Source organism: Carettochelys insculpta, chromosome 1 (genome assembly GCF_033958435.1).
Source record: "Carettochelys insculpta isolate YL-2023 chromosome 1, ASM3395843v1, whole genome shotgun sequence".
NCBI classification, from domain to species: domain Eukaryota; kingdom Metazoa; phylum Chordata; order Testudines; family Carettochelyidae; genus Carettochelys; species Carettochelys insculpta.
Window position 1 is genome coordinate 361,026,055 of NC_134137.1, and position 26,521 is coordinate 361,052,575.

Sequence of the window (26,521 nt, forward strand, 5' to 3'; positions counted from 1 at the left end):
CTCAACTTTTCTAGCTTCTAATTCTTTAACTTTTCCTTCTCTTCTCGAGCCACTAATACTTCTTGGCTACGTCTACACTAGTCCCTTCCTTTTGGAAGGGGCATGGTAATGAGCAAGTTAGGAAGATGCTAATGAGGCACTTCCATGAATATGCAGTGCCTCATTAGCATAATGGCAGCTGCACGTGATTCGAAAGTGCCTCTTTTGAATCGTGTGCCACCTGTGTAGATGGGGGTGTCTTGAAAGAACCCCTCAGACTTCGAAAGCCCCTTCTTCCTAAAACCAAATAGGAAGAAGGGGCTTTTGAAGTCTTGGGGGTCCTTTCAAAATGCCCCCGTCTACATGGGTGGCTCGTGATTCAGAAGTTGCACTTTCGAATCGCACCCGGCCACCCTTATGCTACTGAGGTGCTGCATATTCATGGAATCACCTTATTAGCATCTTCCCAACTCGCTCATTACCATGCCCCTTCCGAAAGGAAGGATCTATTGTAGATGTGGCTCTGGTGGGGTAATGGTTCCTTGGAGCAGCCGCTAGACACCAACACCCTCTGGGAGTCTTTCCTTCTCTTCTATTTAGTCTTGGGGATTCAGAACGAGTCTGGAACTAATGCTTCTGATGGTCTCCTCACCTGATGTTGGAGACACCAGTGCAATGGCCTCCCTAGAGCATTCTTCACTTCTATGTGGTAATGACTCACAAATTTCTCACTCTCACTCACACCTTCTACTTCTCTCTCACTTCACTTGTATTTAATGTCAGTTTGAAGTCTCTTGAAAAACACTTTTGTAAAAGCTCCCCATTTCCATTATGTCAACAACTCAAACAATTTTTCTTATGGGAGAAAGCCAATTCTTATTGTCTGAAAAATGGCCATTTATTTTCAACAGTGTAGGAGAATGAGAGCAATGCAGTCTGGGAAGATGCCATCACATACCCACAACCACTTGCAGGGCATTTTTTCCCCATAATGCACTGTCAAAAAAACCTAGAATGTAACGGGGCTGATGGAACTGTGGGATGGGTGCCCACAATGCCCTACTGCAACAGTCAAACTTCAGTGATTTAGTGGGGATGCAGCTAAGTTGATCTTATGAACATGTGCAGTCACTCAGCTTCGACTTCACAAAATCTAGTGGTAAAAAGTTGACTTTAAAAAATGTGACTTTACTTCACAGTGTAGCTATAGCCTTAATTGTAGCTGCTTTCAATTAAGTGCTGAAGTAGCTGTTTCCCTTCCTCCACTAGCTCAGGCTATCAAGCTGAGGGGCATTTTCCCTCTTCCTAACAGGGCTTGCTGGCCTGACCCTGTTACAAGATTTGGCTCGAGGATGCGATATTTATACTCATATATTGTATAACAGAAAATAAATTAGCAAATAGAATGTTTTATAATTGAAAAAGTCTAAAGTCACTTGGGGATTTGCAATTACTGATTAGATTGAATGTTGAAGCCACCTTTGTCTTTTCTCTACTGAAAATTAGGTCAAGAGCCACTGGGGGGAAAATTATGCTTCTTGGTGTTGCTGAAATGTGTAAATTTATCAGTGCAGGAGCATTTTTTAAAAATTCCACACCACCAAGATGTGCTGGCACATGGTTTTCACACTAAGCGTTAGCATCCTGGAGGTGATAGAAGATGTGTGTAATTGACAATATCAGTTAACTTCTTTCATTTCTTGATTACTTGTCTTTTACTTTTCTTTTCTTTTTTTTTTAAAATTCCTGGTGATTAAAAAGCAGGATGGAATGCTTCACCCCCCACCCCCCACCGCCACGCTCAAAAGTCCCTGCCATCTCCACATCTAGACCACGAGAGCAGGTTTGCCCTTTGACATTGTCCAAGATAACTCAATGTCAAGAATTCTGTTTTTAGCTGCATTTTATTTTTTCCAACACCATGCTCAGAACAGCACCAGAAATCTCTCTCATTAACACTTTTGTTGGGCTCTTTTTTTGTGTTTCTCTCAGCTCTGTTGTCAAGTCACGTATTGACAGCTGCTTTGCGAGTTAACTGAGGGAATTGGGGTGATTAAAGCATAGCTGAGAACTTTTAGTTTATTACTTTAAGAGTTTATGAATTTTTTTCCAATAAACGATATCTCCAGAAGCATTTCTGTGTGGGAATGTCGCTTTAATATTCTCCCAGATATTTTTTTCTCTGTGGGCTCATGGAGTGTTATGAATAGCAATTCCGTGGTGATGACACAAATTAATTTCATTCCCTCTAATGGTCTTTGTGGTGGTTTGTAGCATGGCCTTCACAGATGTCACTCAGATTCAAGTTACACTGCACCTTATCGAGCTTCATGGTAGCAGTGAGAGACGAACTACTCTAGAACACAGACATTTACCAGAGGCCAAGGGTCCATGTAGGAGGAGAAAGCAGGAGGATGCCACTTCCAAGCAGCAGGAGCACAGCACTCCTGCGAGGCTAGGGCAGCAAGAGCAAGATCTTCTGACCACACAGTTGGGGTGAGGAGACAGCAACTCAGACTGCAGACAGCACAGAAAGTGCCCCTCTAAGAGCAGTCAAATGTTTATTCTTGTGCACCACCCTCCACCTAAGATTATCTGTTATTAATGGAAATCTTTCCATTAACTTCAATAGGATCAGAACTCCTGGAACTTTGCTGGTGGAGGCCTAGGAAATACGGTTCTGTTCCAGCAGAGCTCAGTGCTGAACAGGTGTATGTTACTGTAAGCTCAAGAGCCAGCAGATAGCAGTGTAGCATAACTTTAAGCTGCTGTAGGCGCACAGTTCAGTCTCTGAAAAAATATTGCAGTGTATTTTTGGAAGGACGCATCTTTTAGTGGGAGGTGTGACAGTCAACAGGAAAGTTTGCTCCTTAATCTGTTTATCTAGAGTTGATTTCAGTATTGTCAGCCCCAACTGTTTAAAAACATGAGTTAAGCCCCGCAAAATCAGGGGATTTTTTACAAATAAAATATTTGGGGTTATTTTTATTTGTATTTAGCTTTGGACCCTCCAGGGTGCAGTTTTCGGAGTTTTCTTCCGATCAAGAGGGCTGAAACTTTTAAAAAAGGAAAGAAAAAATTCTTTCATAATCATTTGCCTCCAGGTGCTGGAGTTTTAATGAAATCACGAAATATCACTGGCCTCACGATAAAAGAATCAAAGGAGCTGACAACACTGCAAGTCTTCAGGCAGAGTTGCTGTCTGAAAGATTCCTGACTAGCAGAAAACATAGGTGCTATTTGACCATTCATTAAAAGAAAAAAAAACCCAGCACACATGATGTAAATAAAGCTGCAATAAGAATAAAGCTCTGGGCTAGATTCAAAAAGAGGACTAAACAGTGTCTGCTCCCATTAGTCCTTTCATTTCTACCTTTGGCCACAAGCACTCTTGTCTATTTCTAATTCTCTGGATCTTCATCTCCATGCCAAACCCCAGCAAAAGCCACAAAGCAAGCTAAAACAGATGGAGAAGCACCTGTGAGGTCCATCCTGCTATGTGTGCTCAGAGAATGGCTAACACCCAATGCCATCCTCCTCCACTGTAGGAGAACTGGATGCAGGCCCTAGATGGTTGAAGGGGAACCAGTAACTGAAGCCAGTGACCAGAGACTGCACCAGGATTGAGAGCCAAACTGACGATCAATTCAGGCTTACAGTTCAGTGTAAAGATGAGGGTTAGAGAGACAGTATCAGGAATTAGTCCAAAAGTCAATATCAGGTATCAGAGGACTTTCTGGGGTCTGCCTGAGGACCAATTGGTAGTAAGAAGTCAAACCAGAACCAAGGTCAATGCCAAGAGTTCAGAAGCAGGATAGGCATGACAGTTAGCCAGGAATCCACATTTGGATACTTCGTAATATGCCCCATGGGCTTAGGATCAAGGCGCCAAGCACTTAGACCACTGTCAGTTAGATCACTCAGTATGGAACTTGGTGTAGTGCTCAGTTTCAGGGAGTGGCTAGGTACAGCTGTGGGTAGGTGGCAGCGTGGGGATGATGGTTGCCTGAGTGTTCTCAAGGTCTGCACTGAAATCCCATCAATCCTTACAGGTAGCTGATTGGAGATGGGTTAAAAGTTAGTTGAGCAAAGAGTTGGGTCAAATTCCAGGGTAAAGATGAGGGATAGCTGGGGAAGCCAGATGAGGCAATGAAGGAGAACCACAGTGGGAGAGATCATCCTGGATAGGGAGGGCTGGGACATAGCTAGTGACTAGGCTGGGATACCTGGCAACAGGAGGGGATCATGTGCTGGGAAAGCAGGAGAGTAGGTTGTGGTAATAATGATCAACAGCATTGTAGAGTTGCAGCATCTGCTATAGCAGCAGAGGCCAATCTTGCCATCTGCAAGGAAACACCTGCTTCATTTGGCCCCACTGCAATTTCATGAGGGTCTCAGACTGGACCTGCATAGGGTGTTACTCTTTCAATGCAGATACTACACACCACCTGTGTGACATCCTTAAGGAGGCCCGAGCCACTACTGCACACAGGAGCCATACAGTCACAGTGCCCAGACAGATAATTATTGCAGTGGCCTTACTGAAACATTTGTCATTGCCAGGGTCATTGCCCAGATCACAGGCATCAGTGAAGCAAGCACTTTGAAGGGGCTGAGTCACTTTGTGGTCACTAGAGTTGATCATGCAGCTCAATGTGATATGCTTAGTTCCCTGTAGCACCTCCCATCCAGAGGAGGCTCATAATATATATTGTCCCAAATCTATGGGTCCCTTCAGTTTGAGGAATGATTAATGACACATATGTGAACCTTAGAAAGTCCCAATAGGGGACCGTGTGCATATGAAGAGCCACAGGAATGAAGCAATGAACATGCTGGTAGCATGCAATGCCACAATGGAGCTTCTAGGCAACATAGTCAAATACCTTGCATTCCGTCAGTCACCTAGGAGAGTTTCCCTATATGTGGTTGTGAGGTCAGTGGCACTTTTGCTCTTCACAGAGCATAGTGTATGTATTTATGAGTTCTCAGATGGCTGCCGAGTTGATGCATGAGTCACTGTCCCATCCACAGGTAGGGTATAACCTTACTAGCAATGCTCGGAAGCAGACGCTTTCCTTCTCTGATGCCAGTCATCATGAACCTTGATCCAGAGTGCCTCACGTACCTCATTCCAGCTACAAGCTGCCTCCTGCCAATCCAGTCATTCACAGAGTTTCCAAACTATACAAACTCATCCTTGCAGACTTTCTGAAATCTGCTCAGCCATCTGCCCTCTCTCTTAGATCCTTTCAGCACACCTGAGTATAGGTCACACTTCAGTATCTTACAATCCACCGTTCATTTGACATATCCAGACCATTTGACACATTCCTTACTAGGTCACGTTCCCATGAATGACAAACCAGCATGATTTAATACCCACATTTGTCACCCTGTCTGGCCATCTTATTCAAAGAATTTGTACCAGCATCTGATCTGAGAGCTGTTTACTCTTTTGGTATGTTTGATATAAGACATCCATATTTCTGGGCTCTACAGGAGAGTGAATAAAACATGTTTCATAAATATGGTTTTTCACTTTGGTTGGCAATTTCTTGTTATTCCTAGCTCTGGCTTGCAAAAGACCAAAGTTCCTGTCTGCTTTGCTGATTCTGCTAGGGCGCTCAGCATCCAGAGCTACATTGCTGGTAAGAGTAGAGGCTTGTCAATGACATGCAGATGAAACTGGCCAATGGGAAGCGCGAGGATGGTATTGGGAGCTGTGTATTGAGAGCCACAGCCCTTCTACCCCACTATTCCCATGCCCCCTCCCAGCACCATGTAGAGACATACTTGCTAGGGGCATCTGGCACCTTGCAGCCCCAGCCTGGAAGAAAATGTTTGGTCAGCTATAGTTTCCACCCCTGATTTAGCGCTTACCTGTAGATAGTTGGTTTTGTTTTACAGAATTGTCCATAATCCAAGTAATTTGTTTTTAACCCAAAGATTCTAGAACTTGTGGTTATGAAGCAAGTCTCACACACCCTAATACAGCAGCTACCCAAAGCTTAAATGCAACCTACAGAAGCCTCATACTGCAGCTCTCAGTGACCATTTCCCACTGCTGCAGGGTGTGGACCCGCTGCTGACTTTTTTTCCATGTGAATCGGAACAGCAAGCAATATCTCTACAGCAATATGGAAATAGAAAGCCTTCTCATTGACTTTTTATTGGAGAAAACACAAAAGGGCCTAAGGACTTGCCTACATGTGTAAGCAATGTACAGTAGGCATGTCTAATTTGTACAGTGATCCAACCCAGAGCATGCTAAGTGATGTGAACTGGAGATACTTTCAAGTTATGCACTTTAATGAAATAGTGGGTTTGAAACAGTACCACAGTATTATGTTGCTGTGCACTAGGGTAATCCAAGTGTGAACCAGCCAGGTCTACATAAGCCATTTAGCAACACACTTAGGTGTGCTATAGAACTCACATCTCTTCAGTGCACATTGCTGCTTTTTGTGGTCAAGCTCTTAGACTCAGTGTTGCGATGCCTGACCTTTAGGCGCCCTGCTGGCCGCTGTCATCCACAGGCCTAAGCCAGCCATCCAGGATCCCTGTGCAATACCTGTGGAGGTGGAGGGGGGCCTAAGAATGGGATTCACAAAAGCTAGCATGCTGAGTGCACAGCTGTCCCAGCTAACCAATAGTACATTAGTCCTCTCCCTCAATTTGGGATTTGGATTTTAGCCAATGGATTTGGTAAGTAGTCACTTGTCACCCCAGAGTTCCACCCTGGCTCACTCCAAACCCCTTTTTTCAAAGTAAGATGTCACTGTGCAGTTGGTAGGGAACTGAGGCTCCTTGATTAGCTCCTCTTTGGCGCCTCTTATTTACACTTATGTATCGACTTAGATTTAGTGATGCAAATCCCAAGCTATTGGGTTTTATGGTATTTCTGGCTCTGTTGCTATATGCTAGGGAGTTAGGTGCCTAACGGCTACTTTTGGTGACCAAATTCAAAATTTAGACCCTCAAAGCCCTGCATTCAGTTGCCACTTCCCTCTGAGTACTTACATTTCCTAGGCACGTCAGTATATTTTGGCAATTTGATGTATGTGCCTGTATTTCTTCTGCTGGGAATGGTTTGATTCATTGGTGCGTACTGGAAATCAGGGGACCCAAACTCTGCCTTTGGTTCTGTTTAATGTGCAGTGTCACTGGAGGAAACCTCCTGATCTGCTTACCCATGTTCTTCCCACAAGCAGATGCATGAATGAAAAATGCTTGCTAAATATTATGACAAACCTTCTTGTGCTTCAATAGCATTTGAAAATTTAACAAGCAAACTGTCAGTAATTCTCTAGGGCTCTTTCTAAAGGGCAGCTAGTGCTGTCATTGCCAGGCCATGCCTCCAAATTATTTGCTTTATAAGCTCTTTCTTAGTCTCTTCCATGAACAAAATTTGGCCCCAAAAGAAATAGTATCTCTCTAGTCGTGTCTCCACATATCCTTCAGTCATCATGGCCACCACAACACAGCATCTTATAAACAGCATTACAAATTAAAGCCAGAAGGTTTGCAGTTCCCTTATTTTTTGAAACTTTGGGATGCATTTGTCTCAAAGCAAGTCTAGAAACAGCAGTTTCCAAAAATTCTCTGTAAAAAAACATCTGAACAACTCACGTGGCTTGAAAAGGAATCCTGTATTCCACATACTTCCTGCTGATTTATTCTTAATATTTCATAATTCATGTTGTCTTGATTCACCTTTGTAGCCAATAATGTGTGTTCAATTCAGATTTGATCAGGACTTAACATTTTTGTGCATCAGTAGTGTACTTTGTCACTTCTGATGTAGAGTGGGACTTGAGGGAATTACAGATATTGCTAGTAGGATTAGCAGCCAATATTTTTTCAAAGTCGTCTGTGAAGCCAGGAAATCCTCAGTTTAAAGGATTTTTATTTCATGTTCTTATAATGAATTTGTTGATGGGAATTATTGAATCATTGTGCCATTACTTCTTTATTCCTAAAGAGACTCAAGAACTGTAAAAGCACAAATAATTTAAATAATTCATTATAATACTTTTATAAATATTAAGCTATGTGTTGACAGAGGCTTGGTATTGGGTGACAGGATGGTCTAGTGAACAGAAAGGGAGTCAGTTCCCTCTCTTTCTTTGGGAACTGGCTAGAGTCTTCCTGAAAGCCGGAGAGGGAATATTGTCTCTGTGTTCCAATAGCTTGCATGGGTGATAGATTTCTAAACTTGGACAGTACAGAGTTCAGACATGTATCTGTCTCACATTTGGACCAGTGTTGTTTAGGCGTACATGCTTTCAGGGTGCTGCTGTAATCACACCGATGTGTGCTGCCTGTGAGATGACAGGAGGCATGTAGGTCAAGGCACTGACATTCCTCTGGGCAGTGGGTCCCAACCTTTTCAGTAACATGGCACACTTCAATGAGACACAATTCCACAGTTACCCATTTGTTTTCAGCTGAATCAATTGCTCATAAATGTCACATTTATTTACATTCACTATGGTTACAGCCTCACTAGAGTGGTTTGCAACATAGTAATGTATACAACAAGCAGAACAGGGATCAAATGGACTGTTGAGTAATCAAGCAACCACTGAAAATTTCAGCAGTTACTCAATTACTTGCAGTGGAGGGAAGTGGTTCCAGGAGCAGGCTCCTCTCACCCACAGCGTTTAAGCTGTGTCCCAGCTCCAACAGGCTTCCGCTTTCCCTCCCCACTTGCCACAGGAGGGAGCAGTCATGGGCTGGGAAGCAGCATTTCAGCTGCCTCTCAGCACAAATTGGCTCCCGTGGGGTCAACATTTCGCCTCACCATGGCTCTGCAAAGAATCACTGTGAAGAGAAATTGACAAACCCTGCCCCAGTTGGGACTCAGGCAGCCTTGTTGCTTGAGCTCCAGCTGGTGTGAGGTTGTCAATTCCCCACCCCACCCCAAGTTGTGGTGGCTCTTTGCAGAACCACAGTGAGAGGAAATTGACAAATTTTCACAGCACTCTTGGACAGTTCTCATGGCTCACAGTACACTGGTTGAAAACCACTGCTCTAGGGGATACAGGCGCTAATGGTCCTGGGGAACCCGAGGGTAAAGCAAGCCCTAATTCAAACTGGAAATGTGGAATAATGGCAGTATTGCAAACACTTTGGGAGGTGGTGCCAGGTAGGGTTCAGAATGGCAGTTTGACTAATCCGGTACTAGATACAGCATCATACCTGGAATAAATTCAATCCTGTTATAAAGCCCACTGAAGTCAAGGGGTGATGAACTTGGTCCTGCCAATTTTTTATATGGATAAATGTAGGCATTTACTGGGGAAAAGAAACCAAAGTAGGTATTTTCAGTATTTATTAGTCAGACTGCAGTAACAGCCTTTATACAGCACAATTTGCATAAGTTCTCAAGATACGTCCTGTATACAATCACAAAACCGTAACATAGATTTATACATAAAGTGGAAACTGAAACAGATTTACAAGCATTTTCTTTATACAGTTCTCATACTGCTTTTGTCTCAATTTACACAAGTTTTAGGACAATTTTGTTTTATTTTTCTCAGAGAATTTGGAAGCAAAATAAATAAATAAATAAAAAATTAACAAATCACCATCAATGCATGCAACATCCATTGCAGAAACATTATATTTCTCCAAAGACTACTCGTGTCTTGGTTTTTTATTATATTTTTGTAGATTTTTTTTAAACATTGGGTATGCTGTATACGTAGTCTGCTAGCATGACAGCACACACGCTAGTCAGCTATTGCTGAGCACCTGAGCACATCACTGAACATCTATACAACATACATTTAATAATGCTCACATTCACATGCCTGGACGCCAAATGGAATTCATAATTCAAACTTGACTTGTTATACAAAAATGTATACTTATTTACAGGGTAACAAATTAAGAAAACTGCTTTCTCTCAAATCACCTAGTCTGATAATATATTATATTATAATTTTTGAGCTCATCAGTATATTTTTCTTCTTTTAAAAAAGAATAAACCAGAACGTACATAAAACATCAAAATGCATCCTATGATTTAAAGAGAGAGTATCCAGATTTTGCTTATTTTTTCTCCTTCCTTACAAAAGGCAACTAGGAATTCAAAAAGACAATCCAATCCTTCACTCATGGTGCAACCAGCAATGCAGGATTGGGCCCTGAATGTGATGTAGATGGATATACTGAACTACCTCTCTGTTTCTTTACTATTTCGTATTTCTGTCACACAGATGCAATTTTTCTCTTATACATATACGTATGTACATATCTAGATAGTTACTTTGTGGAATCTGGGATACAGTCAGTGTAGTCATGAAAATAAAGTACTTAAAAATATTGTCAGTTATGATTCAAATAATAAGATTAAAAAAATACTATTAACATCTTTATGATCTCTCCAGGAAACTAAAGGCTAATTAAATTGTCTCTATTGGGCACAATATCTTCTTTCTTCTCCAGTGGTCATCAGAATCATCATTCTTAGTGTAAGATTCAATATCAGCTGGTTACCAGCTACAATACCCTCCACAATATAACTCTACCAATTCCTAAGTCTTGATCCAATGCCACACTGAAGTGTGGGGTAAGACTCTATTGACCTCAGTAGATATTAGACCAGGCCCTTATTACTTCCACTGAGATCTGATGTAAAAACGTGGGTAATAATAAACAAGAAGCTCTCATATGTCCCCTGGATACTATCCCTTTAAAGTTTAATGATATGGTACTAGATCAACATTCATCACAGAAACTCTCATGTCTTGTTTGAACCAGGAAAAAAGAAAATGGTTTGCTGCTGACTGTATACATAATAGTAATGGCCACATTAGAAATCCCTTTTATTTGTAAACACACACACTGTGCTTTTTCTCAAAATTCAGCTTGTTTCCACTGTACAAGGCCTTGAACAGAAAAGCAACTTCAATCTCTGTTGACTTGTAGTTATATGCATAAAACAAACTAAAATGCCACTGCCATTGCCTAGCTACAATACGCAGCTTCAAAGAAATTTGTGAATTTACTAATAATCATTCAGAGATGACAAGATCTGTTGCCACATCTAAGCACTTTCAGTCACTATAAAATACACAAAATGGGAGGGAAGGGTGCAAGAATATGGTGCAATATATACAAAAAAAGTTAAAAAAAGCCCACTAATGGTCCTTCTTTGGTGTTTTATTTAACAAATGTCACAAGAAGGGTGGTTTTTTTTGACAACTTAATTGATGCCTCCCTTCCCCCCCGCCCCCCGAAAAAAAATCATTCAACCATGAAACAGTGTTGCATAGAATGAGTCTGGTACAACCTAGATATCAGATTTAAAAAAAAAGAACTTGGCACACTTTGGAAGAATCTTGTGATTTCTGCATTGATGGCATCTCACAAAAGGGAAAGTGACAGACCCAGCTCTCTCACTAGCTCTTTGCACTGGATAACAACCATGGAGTTAAAAGAGTCCTCCTGTCTCTGCTGCTGTTGGTCAAGACACTTCTAACACAGATCTGTCTTCCTGGCAGCCACTACCCTTTGTATATTGGAGTAAGATTCCAACAGAGAAGTCACACTTGATTTTCATTATACAAAGATACAGGAGTTAAACCCATTTCTGGGGGCTAATTACAAAGTAATTGTGACTTTTCCAGACAGCCCCAGCCACACCCAAACAAACAATTCTGTTTCATAAAAACACCAAAAACATCTGTGAGCGCATATAAGAGCCAAGTATGCCTGCCCACTTTTGTCAATTAAGAATAATGATTATAAGCTTCCTGCTAAGCCATCCAGTTAGTGCTAGCACCTGCTGGAAATCACCATAGCAACCATCAGTATGACCTGCTGTCTTCATAATAAATCTTAGCAGGAACAAAATTACCAGCAGTTTGCACAAAATTGCACATTTCACTGCTTTTACTTCATGTAGTAATTGAAATTGGACATTTTGGAAAAGAAAAGACTTACAGTAGCCATCAGGAATTTAAAATAACCCAACAAAGGAGCAATACTTACATGAAAAATATATTTTAAATCCCATGTTGGGATTTTTGGTTTGACTGGGATTTTGGTTTTGAAGAATCTTATTCTACATATAAGATTACAATATTTAGGCTATTTTATATTGCCACCAATGCACTGTGATTACATAAGCTTGGAGTTGGGTTGTACCCTAACAAAAGTAGGAAATTAAAAGTAAAACATGAGCCATGTTCCCACTGACAGTGATGATGTGTCTTTACGATAACTTATGGTGTTATGGTAAGAATGCGTTGTGCTTCAAACAAAATGTGGTACACCAAAGCCTTCACTTGGACTTACTTGTCTTTCTTTGGTTTGTGCATCCTTATTTTTTTTCAGTAGCTCTGTACTACCTTCATTACCCACAATGTTATTTTTAATATTGAATTAATAAATGGAAAACAAATATGCAGAAAAGTATCATCAAGTTAAGCAACTGCAGTAGCTCTTTCAGAGTCAGTCTGGTTTCTCATCAATCCCTATTTATTTTATTTAAAGTATGTAATAATTATTCCAAAGACTAATTTGAATTTAACATGTAAATCATCTTGAGGTGTGCTATCCACAGTAAAAAACAACATGGGCAAATCAAATGGTGTTTGAACAGTCCCTATTGGATAAACAGAGTAACCACTTCCCAACGTTGTAAAGTTGGTTACTTTCTTTTTGAATTAAAAAAAAAAAGATATGTTAGGATAATTCCATGCCAAATCACTTAAAAATATGAAGATATGAAATATGTTGCCATTTTTGAGTGGTAAGGGAGCTAATCCTGTGTCGATTTATTTTAAATATTTCTACAGTTTTAAGAATGAGGAAAGCACTTTCCTTTTTTTTTTTAATCTGGGTCAGAAGAAAAATATCACACCCAGTTTATGATACCCTAACCAAAGTTTCAATCCAAAGGAATTCCTGCTGCTGAGTTACAAACGCCTGAAAATAGAACTTGTATTTTGGAAGCTCTGATACAACTTTAAGTTTTAGTGTTGCAGTGACCTTCCTTTAATTACATCTTTCGTAACTGACAAGCCATTTTTGAATGGACTATTTTCAGTCATTCACCTGAGTTTCTAAAAGGAAATTATTAACACTCCTTAATGTTGCAATCCCTTAATGGAAAACCTCTCGTTACTCCTTCTTGTAAGATATCAAATGTAGTGTGTGTGTCATTGATGTTGTTATTGTTGACCCAGAACCCCACAAACAGCAGAGTAGCAGTAGCACAATGGGTTTAAAGTTTTGGAGTACAAACTACATATTTTAAACTTTTACTGCCTTTAAATGATCCTACAGTCTAAGGGTAAAGCAGGTGGTTGGAGACAAAAAAAGAGGCAGTTGAAATTACAATTTTGATCTCAGTGCTTAAACTGTGAAGAGACAAACCCATTGTTGTAAACCACTCACACAAAGGGAAGGAGGAATTGCAGTTTCATTAGCACAGAAAATACTGTCCCCCCACACAGAACACACATACACACATCCTGATTTAGTGCAATTTCCTTTTGATCTTTCTAACCACCCTCCAAAAATAATACCCCATGAATGTGCTTTTATTCTTTACATTCCAGGACAGTGACCTATTCCTATTGTTAACACATGGAAACAAAATTAAATCATTTTGGTATGATTCCCAATTGTGTATCTTCTGTACATAAAGAAAAAAGTCACGTAAAACAATGTTCCCATCACTACTAACAGCCTGTAGTTTGTGTCCTGTGGCATAATCTCACAACAACAAATTATCAGAGATTCTAAAGTGCAGAGGAACAACTTTTACACTTCTAATGAGTGAGATTTGAAAAACCAGTCATCCTAGGTGCTTTTGCATAAAATGATTGCCTTCTGGCTCCAAAAAAACCCAGACTGTTGTTTCAGATACACTACCTCCAGCTGCAGCCAACTCTGCAATAACAGCTGTCTTCAAGCCTTCATTATTTTTTTTCAGTTATCCTGACAGCCACAAAGAGTCCAATGTCAAGGAGGCCTCTTATCAATCTTCTTTTCAAACTTCCTCACTTTTAGTTCTGGGCTCAGTTTTTTTCTTTGCTGTCTTGCACAGCAAAACATGTTTACTAGCCCTCATTTAAGTGTGCTATGTAGCCCAGAGCCTTCTCTTCCCTACATTATATTCTGAAAGCCTAGCTAAACACAATATCAAACTATAGTCTTAGAGGAATGCCATTTACAGCAGATGCTGCAAGGTTTAGTGCCCTGAGCAGACATATCTGCTCAATGTGTTTGTGTAGAGCTGACCATCAGTTTGTGCCAGTTTACTATTCTTTTCCTTAGATCTACTTTGTCAAGCCAGATATAAGCTTCACCAATCAGTGTCTTTTTCATAAACTTCCCTCCATTGGAGACAAGCAGAATCTGTGAAGAAAAAAATTGGGTTAAATTTGTTTTATTAACTTAATGGTCCATGGCATTTACTGGCATAGAATAAAGATTCATAAATGTTGACATCTACGTTTGCACCTGCAGAACAGGAAGTAAACATCAGCCACAGCCTGTTACAAAAAAGATCTTTTCCATTTGAGAAAAGATGCAGACAACAAAGAGCTTCTTCCCTATTCCACTTCCCTGTCCTGTGGTCTACTGTTTAGAACAGATGAATGGAATTTATCAGTCTTGGATTCTATCCTCAGCTCTGGCAACAACACACAATGTACTTTGTTCAAGTCCCAAAGGCCCAAATATTTTTCACTGTTCTCTAATTTTGGGAGCCCCATTTGAGAGATTTAGGTGTGTGCATTTGGGACTTAATCTCTACATGACTCCTTGTGTGTAAAATGTGCACAATCATACCTCACAGAAGCGTTGAGAGGTTATCTTCATTAATGTCTGCCATGCATTTAAAAGTCTCAGATGAAAGACATGATATAAAAAGTATTCACGGGAACACTATCTCAAAACAACATGATGAAAGTTGCAAAATCATGCACTCAAAAATTAGGAAATGACAGAATTAAGGGTGCTTGTCCCACTTCCTCCTCTCCTTCTACCAGCAGCTAGTCTCACTCCACCCTTGCAACCTCTCTGTCACCATCTACTGCCCCTTCCAACCCTGAAGACTCAGCCCTTATCCCCTCTGCAAGTTCAAAGCAGTCAGCTTCTCCCTCCACATTGCCTGGGCCAAGAAAGAGGGACATTTAGAGCACAGGAATGCAAGTGTCCCTGTTTACAGTCCCAATGCATGGATTCTAAGGTCTCAGCACTGCATGCAGCAGCCATGAGCTGCCATTGCAAGGGCAGTGCTAGTCAGCCTAGAGTGGGAGCAGCATGCCCCGAGTATAAAAATAATTGGTGATTTTAGCGCCTCAAAATAGAAAATAAACCCCTCTACTGAGCACATGGAAGCCTCAGTTTTTCAAAGGCCAGAATTGAGATTTGATAGTTTGTCCCTTTAAATGTTCAAGCGCTTACCCCTCCCCAGGGCAAAGCCTCACTTTTGTGCTGGTTTGTGGTTTGCAGCCAGGACAAAAAAAATCAACCACACAGCAGAGAGCTGTGTTTTTATTACTCCCTCTGTGTCCATTCCTTCTCTGCTAGATCCAAACAGAATAATGGGGTTAGTAAAATATACGTGACTAACGAGGAGAGGGTGAGGGATTTAAGCTTATTTAGTCTTTAGAAGAGAAGAATTAGGGGAATTTGATAGCAGCCTTCAAATTAGTGAAGGGGGATTACAAAGAGGATGGAGAGAGGCTGTTCTCAGTGGTGACAGAACAGAAAAAGGAGCAATGGCCTCAAGTTGCAGTGGGGGAGATCAAGATTGGACATTAGGAAAAATTATTTTGGTAGGAGGGTGACGAAGCACTACAATAGGTTACCTAGAGAGGTGATAGTATCTCCATCCTTAGAGGTTTTTAAGTCCATGCTTGAGAAAGCCCTGTTGGGGATGATTTAGTAGGGATTGGACCTGCTTTGAGCAGGAGGTTGGACTTGACCTCCTGAGGTCTCTTCCAACCCTATGATTGCAAGTCTGTGCTACAAAGCACGGGGGAGGGGGGACTGGATCTTTTCAAAGGAAAGATCGTAGGAATGTTTTAATATGGGCAAAACAGTATATTTTCTGTAGCCTCTTTCTTGGAAAGAGCTGAGTTGAGTGAGCTGACATTTTTCAAACCTATTCAGCCAGAAGCAGATACCCAGCATGGAAAATTGCAGCCCAAATGGTTAAAGTTTAGTGGTTATGAGTAACTCCATGTTGGGCAACTGTAGTAATGGTAGGTGATGGGTGCAGTCCCATCAATAATAAAGGATTGCTGTTTTTAGAAAGGGAGTTTCCAGAATAACAGTGGGATTAAAAGAGAAATGAACATTAAGAGGAGGTGTATGCTGTCCCCTGTCTTTGCACCAAACCCAGGTAGCAGCTGAACAGAGTGCACCAGTAAGAGCTGGTGCAATGTGCACAGTTCCACTGACATGCTGAAGACCGAGGAGAAGGACCATTCCTCCTGGTGCAGCTCCAGAGAACCACTCATGTGTACCAGATTGTAAACAAAACAACTTGGCTCCAGTGTGTTATACTTATTTGTCTCTTTGAGCTCCAGTAGAGTATTTCTAATAGATGATAATCATACCTGGTGATTAAGTAGCATTTTTCATGTGAAAATGTCAAAGCTCTCTGCAGAGCTGAGCAGATAGCATTATCCCTTTCTAGAGGTGGGGAAATAGAGACTATGCTACTTGCAGAGTCTGTGTCCATGAGTCAGAGGTATAGCTGTGAATAGTACCCAAATCTTCTAATTCTCAATCTTGTGATTCACCGACAAGACCATCCTGCCCTTAAGGACATGACATTAGGTACACCGAATTCAACCCAGTAAAAGAAAGCAACAGATTGGTGATAACTGTGCTATTTCCTTTGCAATCTTATTTTTTCAGTAACCCATTAGCCAAGTCACTGGGAATTGAAGATTGACCTCAAATTCCCACAGCACAGTATGGAAGACATATAAAATTATGCTGTAAGAAGATGCAGAATTACCTGAAGAGAATGCCCAGCAGGGCTCAAAGTAAATCTAAACGTCTCGTTAAATGAAGGCTCTCGGTCATGCCTGCACACTCTGGTTTTCTTCTTAATGACTCTCTTTTGGGTAGAGATATTGACAACATACAGCTTCACATAAAGATCTGCGGAAGAATGATTCAACCCATTATGCAAGCGTTCATAAGGTGTCATTGTTACTAGTGATTTCAATGGATGAGATGCACTGAGACAAAATACACTGCTGCATACCATGGGGCCTTCTCCCATTCTCATTTATACCAGAGTAAAACTAGAGACACTCAACTGAAGCCAAGGGAATTACTCTGGATTTAGGCTGGTGTCACCAAGAGCAAAATCAGCCTTTATATCTTTCTGGATCTATCAGAACATTGCTGGTTGGACTTCTTCTTCTGAAATATATTTTTTCCTTCAATGAATTTTATCAAAACAGAAATTTCCATCAGAAAAATCTGTATTTTGTGAAAACACAAAATTAAAAAAAAATCACTTTAATTCAACAGTATGTTGAATCATTATTAATTCAACAAAAATGAAAAAAAATGTGGAAGAAACCCATTTCCTTGCCAGGGCTACAAAACATGTAATTTCATTTAACATACACAATGATTTTCCTATCGTAATGGTATCATTACTCAGTCTGAGTCAGTAGTGTGTCTGATGTTCACTACTGTATCAGTACGCTGTTTCTGACTGGTACCTGGTAAGTGATCTGGGGATTTAAACTTGTAAGTGATATTTCTGCACTGAAGGATTTCAACAATTAGCTGCTCTCCATCTGTCTTCATTTCCTTTTTCAGTGCAATCTTAATTTCACCCATCACTTGGGTTTTTCCTGGAAAGAAGAAAAACAAGACCCATTACAGTGAAAGGAAACTGTGAGGAGGTGGCTCTTAGTACAATATATAGGCAACAAATGAGAAAAAGTATAACAAAGACTAGATGAGCAAACTGGGCAGACCTATGCTGGCACCAGTAGCACATATAATCATAGATGTAACTTATCCGACTCAGAAAACAATGTTGGCAAGGGAAGATTTTCTTAAATGATTTAGGACCTAAATCTCATTTTAGGCCAGATTTTCAGAGGTGTTGAGATGTCTAGTAAAATTGATAGATGTCTAGTGGGACTTCCAAAAGCATCCAGGTGCTTAACTAATATGGGAGGTAGGCTCTTAAGAGTTTTAAAAATTACACCTGGTGTCTATAGGCATTTTAGGTGCCTAAATACCTTTGAAAATCTGGCCCCATCAGCTTAAATATCATTGAAAGCAAATGGGTATAAATTCCTAAGTCACTGAAATGATAATGGAAGTTTTAGATAACAACACTGAACTTACCCCATCAGAAATAAATAAGAGAACTTATTCAATGTTCAATAAATATTTACAAAAATCAAGTTATTCCAATAAATATGTATGCATTTTATTTTGAACCGTCATGAACTCCCTTTATAGCTCTCTGGCCAGGACTACTTACTGTATGTCAAACCATTACATATGTGTGTGGAACAATGCAATTATATTCCATTTAGATGAGATGTGAGAAGGACCATATTTTTGTCTAGCCCTTATGTGAGTGTGCCTTCAGAGCAGCGGGGGAGACAGAAGAAAAGAACATAGGTATTTCTCCCACTTGGATAACCAGGGAGGGGTGGGGTGGAGGCTGGCAGAGCTCTGCTTCCATTTCCACCTCTCCCCCATCTCCCATAAACCCGAGTGCAATGGAATACACCCACGATGTCAGGACCTTACACTGCAGTGGAAATCATTAAGCAAGAGCCGAGACTGGGAAAGAGGATGGTCAAATCTGTTATTAAGATAACATGCATGTCTGTTCCAACCGATGTGCCATTCAGCCTCAGTGATGCTGTTAAGATGGCAAGGGCATTCGCCAACAAAGCGTTGTACATCCAGTGGGAACCTGCTGTACATTGCAGGCTTGGACCCTGAGTTTTGAAAGATATGGGAGCAGAGCTGTGTCTTGCCCTATTTAGCAAAGGTGTTTAGGGAAGCAGTACACCTCTCAAAGCTATAGTGGTAAATCTACATGCTGATGCCAGTGCTTTGGTCAATGTTGTTTTTGCACTGAATCCCAAAATAATTAGCTACATGATGCCAGTATAAATAGTTTTAGCAGAAACCTATGATTAGTTTCAGAGAATCATTACTTAACCACCAGCCTTTCCTTGAACATTGCCCAAGCTGTTTATTTTATTACTCCCTCCATCCTCATCCCCTGTAAATTCATTTGTGACATTTGTTGAGGCAGCATCTTTCCTGGCTGAATCATTGTCTTTTTTTTTTTAATTTAACTTACATGTCTTTTCAATATAACACAAAATCAGCCAACATGGAGGAATGTGACATAGTTATTCAGTGGACTAAAGAGAAGAGAGAAAGCTGTTTACAATCTTTTATATTTGAAAATGCCAGTCCCATTTTATGATGCAGCTTATCTGTGTTTGAATATCTAGCATTTTACTTTAGATCAATATATATATCCCCACATATATACTTCTGCTGTAAAAGCTACACAGGGAAAAAATATTCCCCTGAGGAGGATACTTGAAACATGATAGACCTTGTGTACCTCAAACTCATTTTCACTTCTCCCAGGGTACGAGATGTTTCACAATGCTTACCCTGATTCTTTGAGGGACTCCTTGGGCCCTTGTACTGGTCCAATGAAACACTGGACTGAAGCACATTGTTGCTTTAAAGAACTGTTTTGAAGATTCAGAATTTATCTCACTTCCTTCCAAAACTGAGGCTTCCTTCTCCATTCTCTCCCTTCACCCACTCTCATAGAATGACTCCGAATAGGATATAGAGATATCCCACATTTGCATTTGGTTAGGGATGCTGGTTTACAGAATACAAAAACATTTAAAGCAGGGCTACACTGAGAGGGGTGGTCAGTATACAACTGCTTAGGGTTCATTGTTGATGGAGACTGAACACTTTAAAAATGCAATTGGTTTTACCTAGTTTGAAATAGTTTAAAATGTATTGTTGTGTGTCTCCATGGCTGATCTTAGAAGTCAAGGTGTTCAATACCTTACAGGATTGAGACTTCATTTCACAGCTGACCATAGATTGATGGTTTATCTGGTGTAAATCCAGATATTGTACAGGTTGAACCTCTCTAGTCTGGCACTCTGGGGACCTGACCATTGCCAAACCACAGAATTTCCAAACTGCAGGAGGTCAATATTGTCAGCCTTACCAATGCTGCCACTGCTTACTGAGCCCTTCAAAGACATTTGGGGTAAATTCGAGCTAAACAACAGCACAGAACACTCTGAGTCAGGACTGGTGGCTGTAAACAAACTTTACGGGACTGTGGGAAACTTGGCCGCACCCATGATAAGTACACATCTAACCAACAAAAATCAGGCCAGACCACAGATGTTACCGGACCAAAGCATACTAGACTACAGAAATTGAACCTGTACATTCTGCTCTCCTGAAATAAGACCGCTTTTTGTATGTTATTTACATCTTACTCAGTTGTTGAAAATATTTTTACTCAGCTGGAAGAATAGGGTAACAGGTACATCTAGTTGAATTACAGTCACCTTAGACCTAATATAATGAACAGAGATACACATCTCATAGAGCTGGACGGGACCTTGGGAGGTCATCAAGGCCAGTCCCCTGCCCTCTTGGCAGGATGAAGCACCATCCCCTTTTTTGTTTTTCTTAAATTAAACCTATTTGGTCCAGATCCTGAAATACCACCCTCAAAGATTGAGCTCAGAGCCTGGGATTTAGTAGGCCAATGCCCACATCACTGAGCTACTTCTCCACTCCCAAAAAGGCTGTTCCAGGTGAAACTTGAACTCACTTCCTCAGCATGTCTACATGCAGTACCACGGTATATGTACTGTGCGCTAACCTATTGTGTGACCTGGCTTAGCAAGAAGTATGGAATTAGATTATTTTAAAAATATAGCTATGATTATGTATTTAATGAGTTTCTACAAGACAGGATGATTACTGCTTATTATTAGGCCACCAGATTTATTAAGTATTCGTTAGCAATTAAGAACTAATTGATTAAATAATTTGTTGAAAAGTATTTTGTTAAATGGTAACCTTAAGAAGTTGAGGTGTTTTATAAACTTAATTTGCTCTTGTGCCAGGAATATACATCTTTATTCATATATAATTATGAGCCTCCATATTGCTGGGGAACTGGCTGGCTAGTACATTTATTGTATTAATTTATTTATTTATGTACACTTAGTGTACGAACTTACTGCATTTATAACTCATGGGCCTTTGCCACTGCTCTGCAGGGTAGGTAGCATTTGTAAGTCGCGTCTACACGTGCACGCTACTTCGAAGTAGGGGCACCAACTTCGAAATAGCGCCCATCACGGCTACATGTGTTGGGCGCTATTTCAAAGTTAACACCGACGTTAGGCGGCGAGACGTCGAAGTCGCTAACCCCATGAGGGGATGGGAATAGCGCCCTACTTCGATGTTGAACGTCGAAGTAGGGAACGTGTAGTCGTTGCACGTCCCGCAACATCGAAATTACAGGGTCCTCCATGGCGGCCATCAGCCGAGGGGTTGAGAGATGCTCTCTCCAGCCCCTAAGCTCGATGGTGGCCGCGTGGAGCGGCCCCTTAAAGCTCCCCGCCCCCTGCCTTCCTGTGCAGGAGCCTGAGAGAGCGTGCAGGCAGCAGCAGTAACACACGGCTAGCCTGCACGCTCCTCCGCAACCACACACACCCCCACCAGCCGTGATGGCCGCCCGCCAGCCCCCCCAGCGCCCCCAGGGGACCCCCCCCAAAGGGAGCCAGGGCTCACAGCCCAGCAGCCAGGCGGGGAAGCGGCAGCAGGGCCCCTCCTGAACGGAGGCTGAGCTTCGGGACCTGCTGGGACTCTGGAGCGAGGAGGAGGTGCTCCAGGTAATGGGGAGCAAGAGGTGGAACGCGGATGCATTCGCTTGGCTGGCCGAGGGCCTGGCCGCTCGGGGTCACCCTGCCCGCACTCCGGATCATGTCCGGAGTAAAGTGAAGGAGCTGCGGCAGGGTTACGCCCGGGCCTGGTATGCGGCTAGCCGATTTGGGGCCACCCCCATCACTTGCCCCTTTTACAGGGAGCTCAGGGACATCCTGGGCCCCCGGCACACCTCCTCCCCTCTGGCCACTCTTGATACCTCGGCCGAGGAACCCCAGCAGGCCCCGGAGGCGGAGTCCGCCCCGGAGACAAGCCCCGCACCCCGGGGGCCCCCCCAGGAGCCCACCCCCAGGGCACCGGAGGAGGAGGAGGAGGAGAGGGACTCCTCCTCCAGTGACGCCGGCCTCCACATCATCCTCCCATCCAGGAGCTCCAGCTAGGCGTCCACCCCCCAGGTGTCCCCTGACCATGGGAGTGGACCATCAGGTATGTACCCCACCGGTGCACACCCCCAGGGTTGAGGGGCAGGGGTAATAGATATGGCCAGGGCCCTCCACATGCCCAGATGACCATGACCCCAAGGACAGCAGTGACATGTCCCTCAGAAGAGTGCATCAGCCCCTGCCCCCCCCCCCCCCCCCCCGCAGCACGACAGTGCCATGACCCATCCCTGGGGCTGGGGGGAGCGGAACCTCTAGGGTCCCCTGGGGGAGGGGGTGGGACACCCAGCAGCAGCAGCAGCAGCATGTGATGGAGTGGGGGGAGTGCAAATGCGAGACTCAGGCTAGATATGAGAAACAAGCTGAACAGCTCCCAGTGGCTAAGGATGATCCTGGGGCTACAACTGGCAGGTTACACCTCTGCCCTGAACAAAGAGGAGGGAGGAGCCGGGGGCGGCAGTTAGAGGCTAGGGGAAGGGAGAGCTAGAAGGCAGCCAGCCTGAGGAGGGGGAAAGCTACACCCCAGAGGGGCACCCGTTGGGGTCTTCTCCCTAGGACGGGTTGGAAGGACCGTCTCTGACTGCTGTACAGTTGCTTCTGTGAGAAACTGGGCATCTGTTGCCTAATAAACCTCCTGTTGTACCTGCTGAGTGAGAGTCACTCCTGCCAGCGGACGGGGTGCAGTGCAGGGGGACCCCAGAACCCCATCACAGCAGCATCTCCCGGGGATGGTGATGGGAAACCTGCAGCAGAGGGGTGGGGGGACAAGGGCCACGGCTCGGGGCTCACGCTAACGGCTGTCTCCACTCTTCTTCCCCGCCTCCTGTGTTCCGCAGCTGCACCATCGGAAGGACCGGAGAGCGCTGGCGAGGCGTCAGTGGTCCCGGAAAGCCCTCCAGAGACATCACTTCAGGCCAGCCCCTCGGCGGAGCACCGACTGGCCCCACGGCGGGGAAGACGGCGGACACAGCACCACCAGCCGACGGCGACAGACACCCAGCTGCTGGCCCTCCACCGTCGGCAGCTGGAGGTCGCCGAGCAGTGGCTGTGTGTGGAGGAACGCTGCCTCCACCTGCAGGAGCGGGCACTGGCCTGGCGCCAGGAGGCACGGGAGGCCTACATGCGGACTCTCAACCGCATCGCGGACTCCCTGGCCCCCCAGGCTGCGCCGGCCACCGCAGCGCCCGCCCTGCCTGCTCCACCTGCTGCTCCACCCGCTGCTCCAGCCGCTGGGCCGTCCACCGTCGCACCGCCACCCGCCACCGAGGGCCACTCTGCCGAGGGGGACCTGGGTCCAGCTGACACTCACCGGCCGTATCTACCGGTCCGCCCGGCCCCCAGCCAGCCCTGGCCAGGGCTGCGGCTGAGGCGGGGATCCCAGCCACCCACCCCCAGCGCTGGACTGTAGGGGCGTGGGGCCCAGGGTGTGGCCCCCCTCCCCCTTTGTATATATTCCCCCCAGTTTATTGTTATTTTGTTGTAAATAGTTTGTATTTGTGACCCATTACTATGCTGATCCCTACCCCCCCATGTAAATAGTTCTCCCCTTCATTGTCTTCCCCTCTCATGTTATCCCGATTTTATAATGTATATATATTTATCAGTTAGATTTCCCCTGTACATAGTTTGTCTTGTTCATAATAATAATAATAATAATAATAATAATAATAATAATAGTTCCAGTAAAGATGTTTGAGTTGACAAACAACTGCTTTCATTTTTACAAGAAAAGTTGGGGGGGGGGTGCTCTTGGGTGCTCTGTGGTGTGGGCGTAGGGGCAGGGAGTGTTGTGGAGGATGGGGGGGGTGCAGTGGGCGGCCTGCCAGCATTCACCCCGCGGCCTCATCGAACTCGGCCCGCAGGGCCTCCCGGACCCGGGTCCCTTCGGAGTCCACCTGGCGACTGGGGGCAGCGGGTGGCTGCACATCGGCCCTGCCGGCCTCCACAGCCCAGCCCTGATAGAAGGCCTCCCCCTTGCTCCCCACCAGGTTGTGTAGGGCGCTGCACGCACCCACAATCTGGGAGATGTTGGTGGGGCCCGCATCAAGGCGGGTGAGGAGACACCTCCAGCGCCCTTAGAGGTGGCCAAATGTGCGCTCCACCACCTGGTGCACGTGGTTCAGGCGCTGGTTGAAGCGCTCCTGGCTGGCAGACAGATGGCCCATGTACGGGTGCATGAGCCAGAGCCGGAGGGGGTATGTCGCATCTGCGATGACGCAGAGGGGCATGGTGGTGTCCCCCACAGGGATCTCCCGCTGGTGGATGTAGGTCCCCGCCTCCAGCCGGCGGCACAGGCCCGAGTTCCGGAATACCCGGGCGTCATGGGTGCTGCCAGGCCAGCCCACATAAATGTCCAGGAAACGGCCCCGGCTGTCCATCAAGGCCTGGAGGACCACTGAGTGGTAGCCCTTCCGGTTTATGTAGCATCCTCCACTGTGTTCCGGTGCGCGGATGGGGATGTGAGTCCCATCCAGAGCCCCGAAGCAACTGGGGAAGCCCAGGGTGGCAAAGCCCGTGATGGCGGCATCCGGGTCCCCAAGCCTCACGAGCCTGTGGAGGAGCAGGGCGTTGATGGAGCAGATGACCTTCAGGGGAAGCACATGGAAGAGCACCAGTGAGGGGTGTGCAGGGTGTGTGTGGCCCTCCCCTGCCAGGGCTGCCTACCCCCCTCCCCCCGTGGGTCCTCTTACCTCCATGAGGACAGCCCCGACGGTGGCCTTGCCGACGCCAAACTGCTGGCCCACGGATTGGTAGCTGTCTGGAGTGGCCAGCTTCCAGACAGCGATGCCAACCCTTTTCTCGACGCTGAGGGCATGCTGCATGAAGGTGTCCTGGTGCCTCAGTGCGGGGGTGAGCCACTGGCATAGCTCCAGAAATGTCTGCCGGCTCATCCGAAAGTTCTGGAGCCAGCGGTCGTCGTCCCACTCTCTGAACACCAGCCACTCCCACCAGTCGGTGCTGGTGGGGTAGCTCCACAGCCGGCGGTGTGTGCGGCGGTGGGGGTGGCGGGGTGCTGCAGGGTTGGGGGTTGAGTCCTCCTCCCCTGCGGGCAGCTTCTCCTCTGTGGCAAGGAGGTGCTCAGCTGCCTCCTGCATGGCACTAGCAGGGCGAGCACTGCTCCTGCAGGGGCGGCTGTGTGGACCTCTGGCTGCGGCTGCTGCTGCTGCTGCTGGGGGTCCATGACTGCGTCGCTCGAGGTGTGCGTGCCTGTGGCTCTGCAGACCACGTGCTGTGCAGGCTGCGTGTGTCTGGGAGGGGCCCTTTAAGGGAGAGGCTAGCTGTTGCCCCGGAAGCGCTAGTCCGCCCTGTGACCCTGTCTGCAGCTGTTCCTGGCACCCTTATTTCAATGTGTGCTACTTTGGCGTGTAGACGTTCCCTCGCAGCGCCTATTTCGAGGTGGTGCTGCGCAATGTCAACGTTGAACGTCGACGTTGCCAGCCCTGGAGGATGTGTAGACGTTATTCATCGAAATAGCCTATTTTGATGTCGCTACATCGAAATAAGCTACTTCGATGTAGCGTTCACGTGTAGACGTAGCTGTAATATCATTTTGCAGTATTTTTAATATAATTATTAATAATACCAGGAACCTCTGTTACATCCTCTTTTGAGAATTATGCCTGTATTCTTATTTTACTTGCAAGTTGACTATAACAGAATTTTCAGTGAAAAAATTATTTATCTCAACAATGTTGTTTCAAAGACTTTGTCACTGTTCGCACAGCTGATAATTTCATTATTGAAATTGTGCATCAGTTAAAGGGTAACATTACTATTCACATCTTCCTAGGACAAATTGTGGCTGGTAGCACTAATACCTAGATGGCAATGGGGATGGAAGTTTCAGGCATGACTCTTTCTTACCCATAGCATGTACGAGTCCTATTGTATTCATTTTGTCAGGCTGCATGTGAGTTCTACTGTCCTACAAATACCATGTGTGTGTGCCTGAGTTTCCTGGGGCTCTGCACTAGTACTTAGATGGTGATGGAAGTGGGAGTTTCAGGCATGACTCTTTGTGAGGGAGACTATCCTTGCCACAGAATGTATACTATGGCTGATGCTCTACATAACTTGAATCCAAGAGGTGGGTGAGGCCAGATGACACCTTTAGCCCATGAAGGAGAACAAAGAGCTGAGGAAGAGTTTGGGCCTAGGCAGCTAGG

At 44.4% G+C, this 26,521-nt stretch overlaps 1 protein-coding gene across 1 annotated transcript in view; it reads right to left on the reverse strand.

Annotated features, from left to right (window-relative positions):
• Nucleotides 1-14,220: 14,220 nt before the first annotated feature.
• PCLO (piccolo presynaptic cytomatrix protein) overlaps nt 14,221-26,521 on the reverse strand; it is a 539,688-nt gene continuing 527,387 nt past the window's right edge. Inside the window, exons 24-26 of the mRNA XM_074984167.1 lie at nt 17,703-17,837; nt 16,982-17,127; nt 14,221-14,361 (exon numbers count right to left, since the gene is read on the reverse strand). Coding sequence (XP_074840268.1) covers nt 14,221-14,361; nt 16,982-17,127; nt 17,703-17,837 — 422 coding nt within the window. The remainder of the gene's footprint in view (nt 14,362-16,981; nt 17,128-17,702; nt 17,838-26,521) is intronic.